Raw genomic sequence first — 16,499 nt, 5'->3', positions numbered from 1 at the left:
CTTTATCTCTCAACCTCGTATTTGTTGCCTTATGTTCTTCTTTTGCCAGCCATTCCCTTTGTTAGTTTACTTTTTTCATGCCCTCTTTTCTTAATCGCAGGTATTCGTCAGCTGCAGCTCATTCTCTTGAAGACGACGTTGCTCCTTGGAGTTGAGGTCTTTGTAGGCATTACATTTAAAGATCCAGTGCCGCCTCCTGCTGAAGTGAAAAGTCTGGGTGAGTCAGTAATTAGTGATCGAGGAGGATTTTATGATGTATATATGTGCGCTGTTTATTTTGACTCCATTTCCTCCTATTCCACCGCTTACGATTGGTTTCTAGAAACGTATTTGTTTTGGAAACATGCCAGATCAAGTCCCTCTGTTTGGTGCATAAAACTTTTTATGATTCTGTTAGAAATGAGGGGGCTCTAGTTGACGCAGGTGTGAACCCACAACAAGCAGGGACCCTTTACTTCTTGTCAGGGCGAAGGATGACTCCCCAGAATAACCCCTGCTCACCCTCTAGGTGCGTGGCGCGAGCAGTCTAGGCTAAGTCTCAGGCGTACACGGTTAAGCAAATGTAATTACACATACAGCAAACCCCTTGCATGCACCACAAACGGACACCAATCAGGAAGTATATAAAAATAAGCGTTTATGTAGATTCAGCAGGCTCAAATACAAGGCCCAGTAACGTTGAACTGATGGGGCCACAATTCTTGGAAATACGGTAAGGTTCTTTTTATGGAAAGTTCTTTAGGCGGGCACAAGGTAACTGTGGGCCTCAGCGCACTTCGTGCTGAGGCAGCGCCCAGGGAGCACACAGCAGATGACAGGGAAGTAAAAACGTTGCGGACCCTGGATCCGATGCGAGCTCGCGGTCGAGGTCGTAAGTACAGTACCTTGTTTCTTGACGCAAAGGCGGGTGCGGGATTTCAGCGGCTCTTCGACAGAAGAGCGAGGCGGCGTCCGGGGCTCCCACACTTCACGAGGGTGTCTGATCTTCAGGCTCACGACAAGAGCGGGGTGTTGCAGGTGGCGGGTGAACAAAGCGGGGCAGCCGGGCACGCAGATACGTCCGGGCCGTCCGAGGCTTGGAGATGCTCACAAACGCCGATTCCGGCGGGAGGGTGAAGGTGCACAGCGAGCCTCCAGCGAGCGAGGTGACGGGGCAGCCCAGCACAGCGTAGGGGGGAGCGGCTCCGATCGAGCGAGGCTCTTCCCAAGGCGGGGGCGGCTAAGCAGTCCGGGTCACGGCTCAGGGAGGGACTGGGCACGAGGGTCACAGCTCCGGCGAGGGAAAGGACACCACAGTCCAGCAGCAGGCGAGTGAAGATCAGGTAGAGCCCAATGGTCCTGGGGCTCAGTTCAGGGGGCGAGCTCAGTTCCAAGCCCTTGGAGATCGTTTTGGAAAAGCACAAGTCTTGAAAGTGAAGGTAAAGTAAAAGTTTTCAGCAACAGTTTCTCTTCTCTCCTTTGGCAGCAAGGTCACCACTGCAGGCCAATCCCCCAGGATAGGGACAGTCTTCCTCCTACAGCTTTCCCGGTGCCTCCTCCTCAGGCAGAGATTCTTCTTGGTCAAAAGCGGATCTAGTTTCTTAGGAGCAGGGCTCCTCCATTTATACCACAAATCTTTTGTTCTCCCAGGCCAGGGGGGCCCTTGCCTAGTTCAGTCCGGTTTCTGAGCACTTTGTTTACGTGATGCAGGCTTCTCCTTTCAGAGTGCAGGGCAGAGTCATCAGACGCTCCACAGGGGGTGGAGCCGGCATCGAGGTAGCGGAGCACTGTCCTATTCAGAACCTAGGAGCACTCCTCCCACCCATCTACCTGTCGATCGTCCTATTCATACCAGGCTACCTAGCCCTGCCCCTCTGGGTTCCCCCAGCCCTGTCACTCACACCAGCCAGACATCAGATACACAACACGCAGAGGCGGCTGAAAGGTTTAGGCAAGCAAAGGCCAACTTTCTAAAAGCGGCATTTGCAAACCCGGAATATTAAAATAAACCTTGCGAAAAGATGTACCTTATTATTCCGAGTTCAGGCATACTAAACTCTATCTCCTACCATGTTCCCTGGGTCGGTTAGGATCATAGGGTGTAATAATCCAGGCCGCCCATACTGGCCTATGAGAACAGGGTAGCCTTGCAGTAGTGAACAACAAGATGGCGGTAATTCACTACTAGGACATGCCACGCATCCAGGCTTGTCCTACCTTAGGCGTACAATGCACCCTGCCCGTGGGCCTACCAGAGGGGTGACTAACATGCAGCTAAGGGAAGGGTTTAGGGACTGGCAAGTGTGGGCACTTGCCGGTCAGCATGTCAGTACCAGACTGCACGCAGGTTCTGCGATGGCAGACCTCAGATATATTTTACCGGCCGCTTCTGTGGGTGGCACAACCCGTGCTGCAAGTCCACCAGCGGTGTTCGTATTTACATGCCCTGGCGCCCCTGGCGCACTGTACTGGGGTCTGATAGTAAACCATCCAATCCAATCATCCAATCCAATCATGGAATCCAACCAACATATACAATTTACATAGGGAGCACTCGCACCGTGACACTGGTTGGCAGTGGCACAGCGCGCTGAGCGGCCAACACCATAAAAACACATGAGGCACAGCGACAAAAAGAGGAAGGGAGACTCACGCCAAGGTGCCAGGTCTAACACGTGTCCCCTCCAGCTGAAAAGTGGGGAGAACTACCCTACCCCAGGGAGTTCCTCATCACTAAGGCGGAAAAATCTAGACAGACCGTCAGCATTGGCGTGATCTGTACCAGGGCGATGTTCCACCGTGAAATCCATACCCTGTAGGGAAATGGACCACCTCAACAGCTTTGGATTCTCACCCCTCATATGCATCAACCATCTGAGGGGCCTGTGGTCCGTCTGAACCCGGAAGTGAGACCCAAACAAGTAGGGTCTTAGCTTCTTCAGCGCCCAGACCACAGCAAATGCCTCACGCTCAATAGCACTCCACCTTTGTTCCCGTGGAAGTAACCTCCTGCTAAGAAAGGCTACGGGTTGATCTAGGCCCTCCTCATTAATCTGTGAGAGAACAGCCCCCACACCATGCTCTGAAGCGTCTGTCTGAACGATAAACTCTTTGGAGAAGTTGGGAGCCAAGAGCACGGGCGCCGTGCACATAGCAGTTTTCAAGGCCTCAAAAGCTTTCTGACAGGTGTCAGTCCAGACCACTTTCCTGGGCTGCTTCTTCGAAGTCAGCGCTGTCAAGGGGGCAACCATGTTGCCATACCCCTTGACAAACCTCCTGTAGTACCCGGTGAGACCTAGGAAGGCTCTCACCTCCGTCTGGGTTTTGGGCGCCTCCCAATTCAGGATGGTTTCTATCTTGGGCTGAAGGGGTGCCACCTGGCCACTCCCAACTTGGTGTCCCAAGTACACCACGGAACCCTGCCCGATCTGGCACTTACTCGCCTTGATCGTGAGGCCTGCCTTGCGCAGCGCCATCAACACTTCCCAGAGGTGACGCAAGTGTTCCTCCCAAGTGGAGCTGAACACGGCGATGTCATCCAGGTAGGCTGCACTGAACGAATCCAGCCCAGCCAACACCTGGTTGACCAATCTCTGGAAGGTGGCAGGGGCATTCTTCATCCCAAATGGCATAACCCGGAACTGGTAGTGCCCATCTGGGGTGGAAAACGCTGACCTCTCTTTGGCCCCCTCGGTCAAGGCGATCTGCCAATACCCAGACGTTAAATCAAACGTGCTGAGGTAGTTGGCAGCCCCTAGCCGATCGATGAGCTCATCAGCTCTGGGGATGGGGTGTGCGTCGGTCCTAGTGACCGAATTGAGTCCTCTGTAGTCCACACAGAACCGGAGTTCGGGTGTGGCTCCCGGCGCTGCAGCCTTTGGGACCAAGACCACGGGGCTGGCCCAAGGACTGCTAGAAGACTCAATTACCCCGAGGGCAAACATCTTGGAGACCTCCTCCTTGATGCATGTCCTCACCCTGTCAGTCACCCTGTAGGCCTTGTGCCGCACAGGTGGACTATCCCCAGTGTCCACATCATGGACGCACCAATCAGTGACACCAGGGACCAGGGAAAACAGGTCAGAAAACTGTCCCAGCAACTGGCGACAATCATTCTGTTGCTCAGGGGTCAGGGTGGAAGAGAGGATGACACCATCCACTGACCCATCTTGCTCCTTGGCTGACAGGAGGTCAGGAAGAGGTTCTGTCTCCTCTTCCATTCCAGCATCTGTTGCCAAGAGCATGCCCACTTGGGACCTCTCCAAGTGGGGCTTGAGGCGGTTGACATGTAGGACCCTTAAGGGGTTCCTAGGAGACTTCAGGTCCACCACGTAGGTAACAGGACTCTTGCGCTCCACCACCTCAAAGGGACCGGTCCACTTATCCTGGAGCGCACACGGCTCCACGGGGGCCAAGACCCATACTTTCTGCCCAGGCTGAAGCTCTACCAGAGTGGCATTCTGGTCGTACCACCGCTTCATCTCCTCCTGGCTGGCTTCCAGATTTGCCTCAGCAAGTTGCCTGAATCGCCTAGTCTGATTCCTGAAGGCCAGCATGTAACTATATACATTCTGGGGAGGCTTCCTGGGAGATTGCTCCCAGCCTTCTTTGACCAGACTTAGAGGTCCTCTGACTGGGTGACCATACAGGAGCTCAAAGGGACTGAACCCCAGAGACTTCTGTGGCACCTCACGGTAAGCGAAGAGAAGGCATGGTAAGAGGACGTCCCACTTACGCCTCATGGCTCCTTCTAGGCCCATTATCCTGCCTTTGAGGGTTCGGTTGAATCTCTCAACCAACCCGTTTCCTTGGGGGTGGTAAGGGGTGGTGAACTGGTAGGTTACACCACACTCTTGCCAAAGAGATTTCATGTACTTGGACATGAAATTGGTACCTCGGTCAGACACCACCTCCAGAGGGAATCCCACTCGGGAGAAAATTCCCATCAGTGCCCGTCCCACCACGGGGGCCGTCACTGTCCTTAGAGGAATGGCTTCCGGGTACCGGGTGGCATGGTCCACCAGGACCAGGATGAACCTATTGCCCATCGCTGTCCTGGGGTCCAGTGGCCCTACAATGTCAATCCCCACTCGCTGGAATGGGGTACCGACCACAGGGAATGGCTGGAGTGGAGCCTTCTGCTTCCTCCCACTCTTTCCACTTGCCTGGCAAGTCTGGCATGTCCTGCAGTGAGTATCCGAACTCCTGCGCATTTGAGGCCAATAAAAGTGGGTGACAAGCCTTTCAAAGGTCTTGTCCTGCCCCAAATGCCCTGCCAATGGCACATCGTGAGCCAGCCCCAGTAGGAAGGCTCTGAAGCCCTGGGGTACCACCAGCGCACGGGCTGACCCAGGCTCAGCAACCTTAGGCTCTGTATATAGGAGGTCGTTCTCCCAGTAAACGAAATGCGATCCTGACTGATCACCTGCGGCCTGGTCTGCAGCCTGCTGCCGCATACCCACGAGAGAAGGGCACTCCTTCTGTGCCTTGCAAAAGTCCTCCCTGGTGGGACCCCCTTCCTGCTGCCAATGGGTCAGCTCCGGCAGGTCTCTCAGTTCAGCTATCTGCTCCCCTGTAGGCTCCAGGGCATCCCCCTCAAGGTCTGCTTCCTCCTGGACCGTGGGAACTTCAGGGGCCGGCTTCCCGCGCCCCTTGCTCCTTCTCTCTGAGGCCGGTTCCTGGGCCTCCCTCTCAGGCTCCAGGACCTCTTGAGTACCTCTACTGGCTGCCATGGACCGTGTGGTGACACACGCCCAATCCGGCATACCCAACATCTCCAGGTGAGCACTCCGCTCCACCTTAGCCCAAGGTGAGCTCTCCAAATCGTTCCCTAACAAACAGTCTACAGGCATGGCGGGCCTCACAGCTACCTGAAGAGTACCAGAGACCCCCCCCCCCCCCACTCAAAGGGAACCTGAGCCACCTTGCAGTGTCTCTCTGTGTTGTCAGCGGCAACAACGGGATAGAATGCATTGGGGACCACCTGCTCCTGAGACACCAGGTGACACCGGACAGCCGTCACACTGGCTCCTGTATCTCTAAGAGCCTCCACCCTATGGCCATTTATGGTCACCCACTGCCTGTACTTCTTAGTGTCCTCAGGCAGCTGGGTTGGAGGGACCACTTCACGGTCTCCTAGCGAGACCAGGGACATCTCTGCGGGACCCCACCCACCTTGGACATCCCTCTCCTCCCCAAGGCTACACTAGTCACCTGCCGGGGTGGAGCACCAGTGGGTGCTGGTTTACCAAACAATGGACACTTTACATCAGAGGCAAAATGCCCCAAATTGTTACACCTGTAACATCTTACGGGCCCCTTTGGAACAGGAGGACCTGTCGGGGCCCCGGTCGGTTTCTGGGGTGGGGGAGGCTGAGAACCCTTCCCTTGGTTCCCTTGGGGACTATTTTGGGGCCCTTTTTGGAACTGCTTCTGTTTACCCCTGTCCCCCCCACTCTTCTGCTGGGGACCCTGCCCACCTTTGGCGGAATCTCCCACGGTACCCTTGTGGACCCTGGTACTGACCCAGCGGTCCGCCTCCTCAGCAAGCTTCCTCGGGTTAGTCAGCTTACTATCGATCAGGTGCTGGCGTAGCTCAGGAAAACAATTACTGGACAAGTGCTCCCATGCCATTAAATCAAGAAGCCCTTGATAATCATTTACCTTACTACCCTTTACCCAACCATCCAGCGCTCTGCAAAAGAAAGTCACATACTCCACATACGTACTATTGGGAATCTTAGTGCAACCCCTGAACCTCTGTCTATATAACTCAGGGGTCAACCCATACCTAGCCATCAATGCTTCCTTCATATGGGCATAAGAATTACGAACATCAACAGGTAAATCTAACAGGGTGTCCCGCCCTTCACTCAGGAACCTTCCCCACAACCCCGCTCCCCAATCTTTCTCAGGGACCCGGTGGGAAGACATGGCTACCTCGTAGGCTCTGAACCACTGCCCGATGTCGTCATTCCTGAAGAACTCCTTCACTACATCCTTGGGAATATAAACTCTTGGTTCCGCCGGTACTGGCGGTGTGCTGCCACCAGAGGGATTAAGCTCCAAACTTTTTGCTTTCAGCTCCAGCTCCCTCAGCTTCATGTCATGCTCTAATTGTAGTTTCTTTTCTTCCATGGCTAATCTTTGTTTTTCCATATCCATCTGCCCATGAAGTTTTGCCATTTCCACCTCGTGTGCCCGGGTTGCAGCCCTGTCCGCCAACTCTTCTGGCGACAGGCATCTGCCAAACTCATGGACACTTTCTGGTGGAACCACTTCCACCTGATTCTCTGGTGCCTTTGACTCATACCAGGCCCTCAGCGCCTTCACAAATTGTTCCTTCTTTTTCAATCCAGTTTGGGCAATCCTGAACTTGGAGCAAAGACCTTTCAAGTCTTCATTGGTACGATTCTGAAGTGCGTATTCCTCCCAATCTACGTCTTCAAATCCAGAGATTATGGAAGCCGCCCTTCCGGCTGAGAGTGAACCAGGCATGGCTCTAACAACGGAGATTCTTGGCAAAACGGACCCTGGATCCGATGCGAGCTCGCGGTCGAGGTCCTAAGTACAGTACCTTGTTTCTTGACGCAAAGGCGGGTGCGGGATTTCAGCGGCTCTTCGACAGAAGAGCGAGGCGGCGTCCGGGGCTCCCACACTTCACGAGGGTGTCTGATCTTCAGGCTCACGACAAGAGCGGGGTGTTGCAGGTGGCGGGTGAACAAAGCGGGGCAGCCGGGCACGCAGATACGTCCGGGCCGTCCGAGGCTTGGAGATGCTCACAAACGCCGATTCCGGCGGGAGGGTGAAGGTGCACAGCGAGCCTCCAGCGAGCGAGGTGACGGGGCAGCCCAGCACAGCGTAGGGGGGAGCGGCTCCGATCGAGCGAGGCTCTTCCCAAGGCGGGGGCGGCTAAGCAGTCCGGGTCACGGCTCAGGGAGGGACTGGGCACGAGGGTCACAGCTCCGGCGAGGGAAAGGACACCACAGTCCAGCAGCAGGCGAGTGAAGATCAGGTAGAGCCCAATGGTCCTGGGGCTCAGTTCAGGGGGCGAGCTCAGTTCCAAGCCCTTGGAGATCGTTTTGGAAAAGCACAAGTCTTGAAAGTGAAGGTAAAGTAAAAGTTTTCAGCAACAGTTTCTCTTCTCTCCTTTGGCAGCAAGGTCACCACTGCAGGCCAATCCCCCAGGATAGGGACAGTCTTCCTCCTACAGCTTTCCCGGTGCCTCCTCCTCAGGCAGAGATTCTTCTTGGTCAAAAGCGGATCTAGTTTCTTAGGAGCAGGGCTCCTCCATTTATACCACAAATCTTTTGTTCTCCCAGGCCAGGGGGGCCCTTGCCTAGTTCAGTCCGGTTTCTGAGCACTTTGTTTACGTGATGCAGGCTTCTCCTTTCAGAGTGCAGGGCAGAGTCATCAGACGCTCCACGGGGGGTGGAGCCGGCATCGAGGTAGCGGAGCACTGTCCTATTCAGAACCTAGGAGCACTCCTCCCACCCATCTACCTGTCGATCGTCCTATTCATACCAGGCTACCTAGCCCTGCCCCTCTGGGTTCCCCCAGCCCTGTCACTCACACCAGCCAGACATCAGATACACAACACGCAGAGGCGGCTGAAAGGTTTAGGCAAGCAAAGGCCAACTTTCTAAAAGCGGCATTTGCAAACCCGGAATATTAAAATAAACCTTGCGAAAAGATGTACCTTATTATTCCGAGTTCAGGCATACTAAACTCGATCTCCTACCATGTTCCCTGGGTCGGTTAGGATCATAGGGTGTAATAATCCAGGCCGCCCATACTGGCCTATGAGAACAGGGTAGCCTTGCAGTAGTGAACAACAAGATGGCGGTAATTCACTACTAGGACATGCCACGCATCCAGGCTTGTCCTACCTTAGGCGTACAATGCACCCTGCCCGTGGGCCTACCAGAGGGGTGACTAACATGCAGCTAAGGGAAGGGTTTAGGGACTGGAAAGTGTGGGCACTTGCCGGTCAGCATGTCAGTACCAGACTGCACGCAGGTTCTGCGATGGCAGACCTCAGATATATTTTACCGGCCGCTTCTGTGGGTGGCACAACCCGTGCTGCAAGTCCACCAGCGGTGTTCGTATTTACATGCCCTGGCGCCCCTGGCGCACTGTACTGGGGTCTGATAGTAAACCATCCAATCCAATCATGGAATCCAACCAACATATACAATTTACATAGGGAGCACTCGCACCGTGACACTGGTTGGCAGTGGCACAGCGCGCTGAGCGGCCAACACCATAAAAACACATGAGGCACAGCGACAAAAAGAGGAAGGGAGACTCACGCCAAGGTGCCAGGTCTAACAGATTCTAAGCCCGCTTTCTTCTACAAATGTTACAAAAAATAATCCAAAATGCATGTTACAGTCAACCTTCAAACCTCTGTTCGCATTTCCACCATTTTGCTTTGCAAAATTTGCAGCGAAGCTCCAGAACGCCCAATCCAGATAGACTTGTAAATAAACCCCTTATTGGGGTATCCAATACAGCTGAAGACCTTGTTTCTTTCTCCTATGCTGCATTTCTACCTTTATAGTGGTGGGCCCACCTCTTTCTCTCTTCTCAAACCTTCATGCAGTACCAACCGGATTTACAGGGTGCATGTGCACTCCAGAAATCCATTTAACATAACATAAATGCCCATTCCATCTATATTCCCAGATTTACTATACCTTAGGGCAGAACCCATCCCGTGGACCGACCACAGCGCTGTGTTCTTTAGGGTAGGGGTAAAGATAGGGGCAATAGGCGCTCCTCATAAACCCACCAAGATTATGTTTAGGAGATGGAACAAGGTCACATACTCCTCTTTTACTGAGGCGTTGGGCAACTTCCCCCCCCCCCCCCCCCCCTAACCTCGACATTAATAATGAGATGGCGGTCTCCCAGCTCACCGATTGGATCACAGAAGCAGTTAATCAGGTTGCTCCCCTCCAGGCGGCCACTTGCAACAGACGTCCACCTGGTGCCCCCTGGTATGGCCCTGAACTCAAACTATTGAAGGTTGAGTGTAGACTGCGTGAACGGCTCTGGAGAGTGGACAATAATCTGGTCTGTAAGCTAGCCTATAATGAGGTCCTGCATAACTATAAGCAGGTCATCCGGCAATCCAAGAAGGACTATTTTTCCCAGAAAATTTCGGAGGCAGGGAACTCCACTAAAGAACTTTTTAAAGCTGTGTCCTTTCTGGCGAAGCCTCAGCAGACTAACCGGTTCAGCCCTGATCAATCATTCTGTGATCAGTTGGCTGTCTTTTTCCAGAACAAGGTGTCCACTATCTATGATGAACTGCTAAATTCAGTGGGACCAAAAACTCTGCACTGTAAGCAGGAGATACCTATAAACAGCCTGATAGCTATTGATCCCTTATCTACAGGTGAGGTCCTGACGCTGTTAAGCTCTATAAAGTCAGGTGCTGCTTCAGACCCTTGCCCTCCACATATTATGCACCTGATGGCTGATAGGATCACACCTAGTCTCACGGACCTGATTAACCAGGCACTAGCTGCAGGACCCTATCCAGCTACCTGGAAAACGGCGAGCGTCAAACCCCTTCTTAAAAAAGCCTCTCTGGATCCCTCTGAGTTTAAAAACTATCGTCCAATCTCTGGCCTTCCTCTGATGGCTAAGGTCACCGAGAAGGCTATAAATCGGAGTTTGACGGAGTATCTGGATAAGCATGCCCTGCTGGACAGGTCCCAGCATGGCTTTCGACCTAAACATTCCACAGAATCTGCCCTTATTACGGCAGCAGAGGGTATCCGAGCTGCAGTGGATGGAGGGGGAGGGCTATTCTTGTACTCCTGGATCTGTCCGCTGCGTTCGATACCGTGAATCATGCGGTGCTGTTGCAGCGCCTGAGGAATGTAGGGATTGTGGATCGGGCCTTGCCCCTACTTTCTTCTTTTCTGGACAATCGAAGGCAAAGCTTAAATTGGGCTGGCTTACACTCGGCCAATTTCGCTCTGTCTTTTGGTGTTCCACAAGGTTCTGCTCTTTCCCGACTCTTTTCAACATCTAAGTTAGACCTCTGGCTAGTCTGGTCAGGAAACATGGTTTTATGTTGGTGTCCTATGCGGATGATTCACAATTAGTGATATCAGTTGTGGATAACCCTGATCAAATAGCGGCCAAATTCCATGCCTTTCTCACTGATGTGATGTAATGGATGCGCTTGAGTTTTTTAAAAATTAATACTGAAAAGACTGAAGTGATGGAGTTTGGAAGAGGACCCTCAGTTTGGAACACCCTATGGTGGCCACCGGAGGCCGGGCAATGTCCCCTCCCGGTCACTAAGGTGAGGAACCTGGGGGTGATCTTTGACGAAAAGCTGAGTATGTCAGCCCAGGTCAATAGCCTAACTTCCTCATGTTTTCTCTTGTTAAAAACTCTGCGGAAAATCTTCCCATACATCCCTTCGGCGCTACAGAAAACGGTGATGGACGCCTTATTCATGTCCAGACTGGATTATTGCAATGCCATGTTTTTGGGTATTGATAAATTCCAGGTCGGTAAAATCCAGTCTCTGCAGAATGCCGCGGTTCGTGTGATTCTGAACCTGCCCAGGGGTTGTCCCACCTCTATGGGCAGAAAATCTCTTCTTTGGCTTCCGGTTCAACAGAGAATCGAGTTTAAGGCACTCTGTTTGGTTCACCGGGCCCGCTTTGGTGGGGGTGCCAATGATGGAATAGACAGGTTTAGACATTATATTCCGCCCCGTGCTTTGCGGTCGGCTAATCTTGGTCTTATCTGCACTTCCAGATTTAGACTAGCTAGATGGGACGGTCGTTCTTTTGCCAATTGTGCAGCTAAGTTATGGAATCAGCTACCAGTGGAGATGCGACTTCAACCGAGTTATGCCCTTTTCAGGAAGACGCTGAAGTATCGCCTATTCCAGATCCAACAATAATTCGTTTTTCTGCTGATCATACACACTCTAGCGCCAAGACACTGTTTGGTATTCGAGCGCTCTATAAGCTTCTTTTATACTTATACTTTATACTTATATGTGCCCCAAGATATTGAATTGAGAGCGCCCCCGGCAATCCTGTCCCTTCTGTCCCACTGCATGGGATGAAGAACATCGCCAGACATGGTCATCGTTCTGTCCCAGCAAGGGACAACAGTATGGTAGTTCTCCCTCTTCGGTTTCTCTGGAAACCAGGACTTAATCAAGTATGCCCTCAGACGCTTCTCTACACCTGATGGCACTTGTTTGAGGCATTGAGTTTGAGAAATACTGCATGTTCTAGTTTCACCTACCTCCTGGGAGTATTTGAGTTTCTGAGCACGAGTGTGATGCAAGACCTTAAGAAGTAGCCCGAGAAGGTAAGCATTTAAAGGTTGCACATGTGACCATGCAATTCACTGCTGCAGGAATGTATGTTATGTTGATTATTTGCTTAGCACCGAATGCCAAAACGTTCTGAGAAGAGGAAAGAAGGAGAAAAGAAGGAGAAAAGATTGGGGATAGTAAGCGAGGATCTAGAAGGAGCTTTGTTGATGAAGTTGTCTTTTTCAAAATGATGTGTTTTACCAGATCGAGAGGAGTTGTTGCCTCGCTTCATGTCACTGGGACAGCTTGGGGCAAATTTACAAGGTGATAATGCCACCGGAATGTCACTTTTTCAGACGTTCTAGCGGCGTGAAGTCCTTCGCCTTATTAACAAGGCGGCATTAAGCCACTTAATGTGGCTTAACGCTGCCTTGTAAATAATGCCCCTATTCACTCAGCACTTAGCATGAAAGGGTCGTGCAGTGGGTGTTGCAGAGGGCGTTCCGCTGCAACACCATTGCTTTTTGATGCTGCACCATATTTGTAACGTATGGGGCAGCGCCAAAAATACCGCCAGGGAATACTTGGTCTTAAGCAGGTGAAATGGGGAGAAATGTTTCATTTCTCATTGTATTTTGTTCTTTCCATGTAACAGCAAATCGCCTTTATAGATCATGTTCAGAAAGGTGTCCCTTCCTGCAGATAAACAATTGCCCCTGCAGCGCAGGCACCCATGCAACATGGCGCAAGGGTATCTTGCGTGGGGCTTTGCAGCTTTTTTAGCGCCAGTACTTAGGGAAATGCAAGGGTACGCCGCATACTTGTGAATGCTGCGCATCCCTGGGTTATGAAACGGACAGAGTGCGACTTTACAAATTTTGGCACACCGTGCTCCCCCAGTTTCTAGTAAATATGCCCCTTGTGTCAAGTCCCAGGCTCTCAGTCGTCCCTCTAATGGGTTTTTGGAGTTGTTGTTGTGGTTTGGCTCCTTGAAGCCAAGATGGCTGACTCACCCGATAACAATGATTTGTACCAGAAAAGCACAAGCCTGAATGGTGTCCTAATGACCAGAAGCTGGATGGTTACTCTAGGATGGCGCTATAGCATGTTGTGGGTAGCCAGTCTTTGGGATCTCGCTGGCAATGGCTAGAAGGAACGAGATGGATAAGTGGGTTGGAGGACAGGAAAGGGCCTTGACGGAGGGAGGGTGCTAGCACTGCCAGCTCTAGAGTGCCTTGGATTGGACTTTCAATGTTCAGTACCTCTTTCGAAGATGACTAGTGGAAGGAAGCCATCTACACCAATCACTAACCGCTGTTGACATCACAGGGGCAGGACTTTAGCCATTTGTTAATGGGTAGTACAGATTTTTTAGATTCACGAGATAGGGTTGGGCAAGTGAAGGTTTTCAGGCATAGTTATTGGGTAAAAGAAGGTATGGGGTTGTTGACCTCATTGCTATGGGTACAGGTTAACTTGAGGATAGAGGGTGTAAGCGACACAATCCGCAGGTATGGCTGTAGAACTATTATGTCCAAAAGAGGCTACACGAAGGAGTGAGCATGGGTGCAAAGGAGATTGAACGTACCGTAGATAGCTTGAGGAAGTTGCCAATGACAATTAGGTTGGCATTAAGAATGGTAGAGGCCCAGAAGGCTGAAGACGGAGACACTGAAGGGGGTGATGGTAGACCGAGGTAGATGAGCCACCTAAGAGAGGAGTGGATATAAGAGTTGTTTTATTTATATTTTGATTATGTTCAATCAGACGTGAAGGATCCAGATGCCCAGTTCTTGCTGCAGTTTGCAGACCTATCTCATTTAGGCGGCCACTTCCACAATATTTACACAGTGTGGTCTGAAGTCTGACAAGTGAGACTCTGTCAAGAGACATCTGCGTCCCCACAATTGTGTTCACCCCTGTTGGACGAGACGTGGCCTGTTGTAAAGTATACTGCGGTTGTAATTCAGTGATGTTGGATGAGGTTGGGCCTGACCTGCTGCTAATACTTTATTGTTCCCTTTGTACAGGAAAAGGCTGGACCGCCTCCTTCCAGCCCACCAGCTCCTATCTCGCCAAGTTCCAATTCGATGTCCTGATCTCAGCCGGAGGAAGCAGGTTTATCCCTGACGGTAAAGGGTTTTAAACTGTTCAGAAGATTCTGGCATTGATACAGAGACTAGACTATCTCACACAGTGTGAAGTTTGTTGATGGGGCAAAAGGAGATTTGGGGGAAGCGGGGGCCAGCAAAGTCTGGGTTTTCAATGAGCCAATGTTTCTTGAGCTTGTCCAATGCAGTCCTGCAAAGTCTTATTGGAGATTAAAAATTCTTTTAGACCATTGTATGCTCTGAAATATGTAAAATTACGTTTGATGCAAAGAAATCTATATTTTTACTATGCAGATACACGATAAAAAAAGGAGAAAATGCTCAAGAGTTTCACTGGAAAACTTAAAAATGGAATACTACGATTTGTAGCTAATCCTTTCGGAAAGGTTTAGTGGATCCGGCCAGAGTTTGCAAGCTTGCTGTGTGGTTGAACTCTGCGCGATAAATCTTGACTGTCTGCTTTTAATCGGGGCTCCAGATGACATTTTACAGTGTTCATATTTCACACCCTGCTTGTAGGAGAGACGTTTTGCAGGGTTTGACGTCCAATGGGCGTTCTTTGTAGATGATTCTCTTAAAATGCTTCTTTCCTACTTAAAGAAATAATCAAATAATGCATCGTCAAAGAGGAAGCCTCAAGCCCTGATGCTAGTGCAGAAGGTGAAAGTATGCCGTTCCTCTACTTCCGGACACAGTGGCCTACACTGTGGCCTTCCGGGCTGCCGCAGACCCTTCAAGTCCACCATGGCACTATGTCGGGGATCACAGTAGCCAGTCCTTGGCAAACTCCGCTTCATTTGTAAAGGGGGGCTCGGCCAAGTGATGATATTATGAGACGCCCTCCCAGCCCCCAAACAACGCGTCCCATTTTATTTAAAGTGAACGTTCGGTACCCTTTGCAGTATGTTATTCTGAGCTGGACTGTGAGCAGTGTGGTGTTGGACTTCAATGACCCTCTAAAATTACCTGGCTACTGTTTTTTTTGGTGTTCCCAGGCCTATTTTTGATCCCAATCAAACCCTGTTAGCAGCACAGTCTGTAGTGTCAGCTCTCCTCTTACCTACTCTCCTTTACATTGTACCCAAAGTGTAATTGTAATCTGTACATGTATATCGCTTACTACCCCAGACTAGGCCTGGGCGAAAATTTCGTTCCGTTCGCGGAAATTGCGATAATTTGACATTTTCGCGTTCCGCGGAGAGCGCGAAAATGTCAAAATTTCTGGTTTCCGCAGCTTGGCGATAATTTGTTTCTTGCTCGTGCTGTAAAATAATACATTCTCGCGCGTGCGCGATCGCCTTACCTGAATCCCTGCGTTCGCCGACAAGTTTTCTTGATTCGGTCGCGTTCTCCATGAGATGTTGTATTGTTTTTAGCCATTTGCGCTGTCTCGCGACAGTTCGCGCCCGCAGTGACGTCATGCGTCGCGCGATCACGTCTTTCTTCTCGCGATCATGCACCGCGAGACAACTCAAAACAAGATGGCCGCGCCTGCAAGCAACCACATGGGTCAGTTGGCGACCCGCAACCATGCAGAAAATCTCGCGAACATGCGGGAAAAAAACTTCTGCATCTTCGCGATATTTCCGCTTGTCTGCGATAATTTTAAACATTTTCGCGATAATTTGCGAAAGTTAAGTTCGCAAATTCCGCCCACCCCTACTCCAGACAAGGCGTTGAAGTGCTTTGCTGCTAGCAGCACACTATTCCGAAACCCAGGATTCAAGTTCAGTGATTAGTAATATGTTTTTTTTTTCCTTGTGGATTAGTTGTGTTAGAGGAGAGGAGTTGGCCTAATGGCTAGGGCGCTCGACCTCGAATCTGGGTAACTGGGTTCGAGTCTCTGCGATGACGCTGAACATCCTGTGATTCTGAGCAAATCACTTAATCTCCCCGTGCCTAACAAAAATGAACGTGTCCTCATGTAACGCAGCTGGTGCTATGTAAAGCGCTCTGAGACCCGATTCGGGTCAAGTTCGCGCTATATAAAACTCTGCAAAATAAAAAATTGTGTTGAGTTCGTGGTCTTGAGTTCCTTTGTGTTTAGTAGTGTTTTGAAGTAGGGACAGGATGATGGGAACGGCTCAGAAAGGGGTATTAGTAAGCTG

The 16,499-nt window shown here is 51.2% G+C and overlaps 1 protein-coding gene across 3 annotated transcripts in view; it reads left to right on the top strand.

Annotated features, from left to right (window-relative positions):
* MICAL1 (microtubule associated monooxygenase, calponin and LIM domain containing 1) overlaps positions 1 to 16,499 on the top strand; it is a 398,198-nt gene that overhangs the window by 110,892 nt on the left and 270,807 nt on the right. For all 3 annotated transcript variants that reach the window (XM_085639238.1, XM_085639240.1, XM_085639239.1), the window contains exons 4-5: positions 101 to 217; positions 14,311 to 14,412. In XM_085639238.1, coding sequence (XP_085495364.1) covers positions 101 to 217; positions 14,311 to 14,412 — 219 coding nt within the window. The remainder of the gene's footprint in view (positions 1 to 100; positions 218 to 14,310; positions 14,413 to 16,499) is intronic.

The sequence above is a fragment of the Triturus cristatus genome, chromosome 12 (assembly GCF_964204655.1).
Source record: "Triturus cristatus chromosome 12, aTriCri1.1, whole genome shotgun sequence".
NCBI classification, from domain to species: domain Eukaryota; kingdom Metazoa; phylum Chordata; class Amphibia; order Caudata; family Salamandridae; genus Triturus; species Triturus cristatus.
Note: the sequence above shows the minus strand (reverse complement) of the source record. Positions and strands in the feature narration are given on the sequence as shown.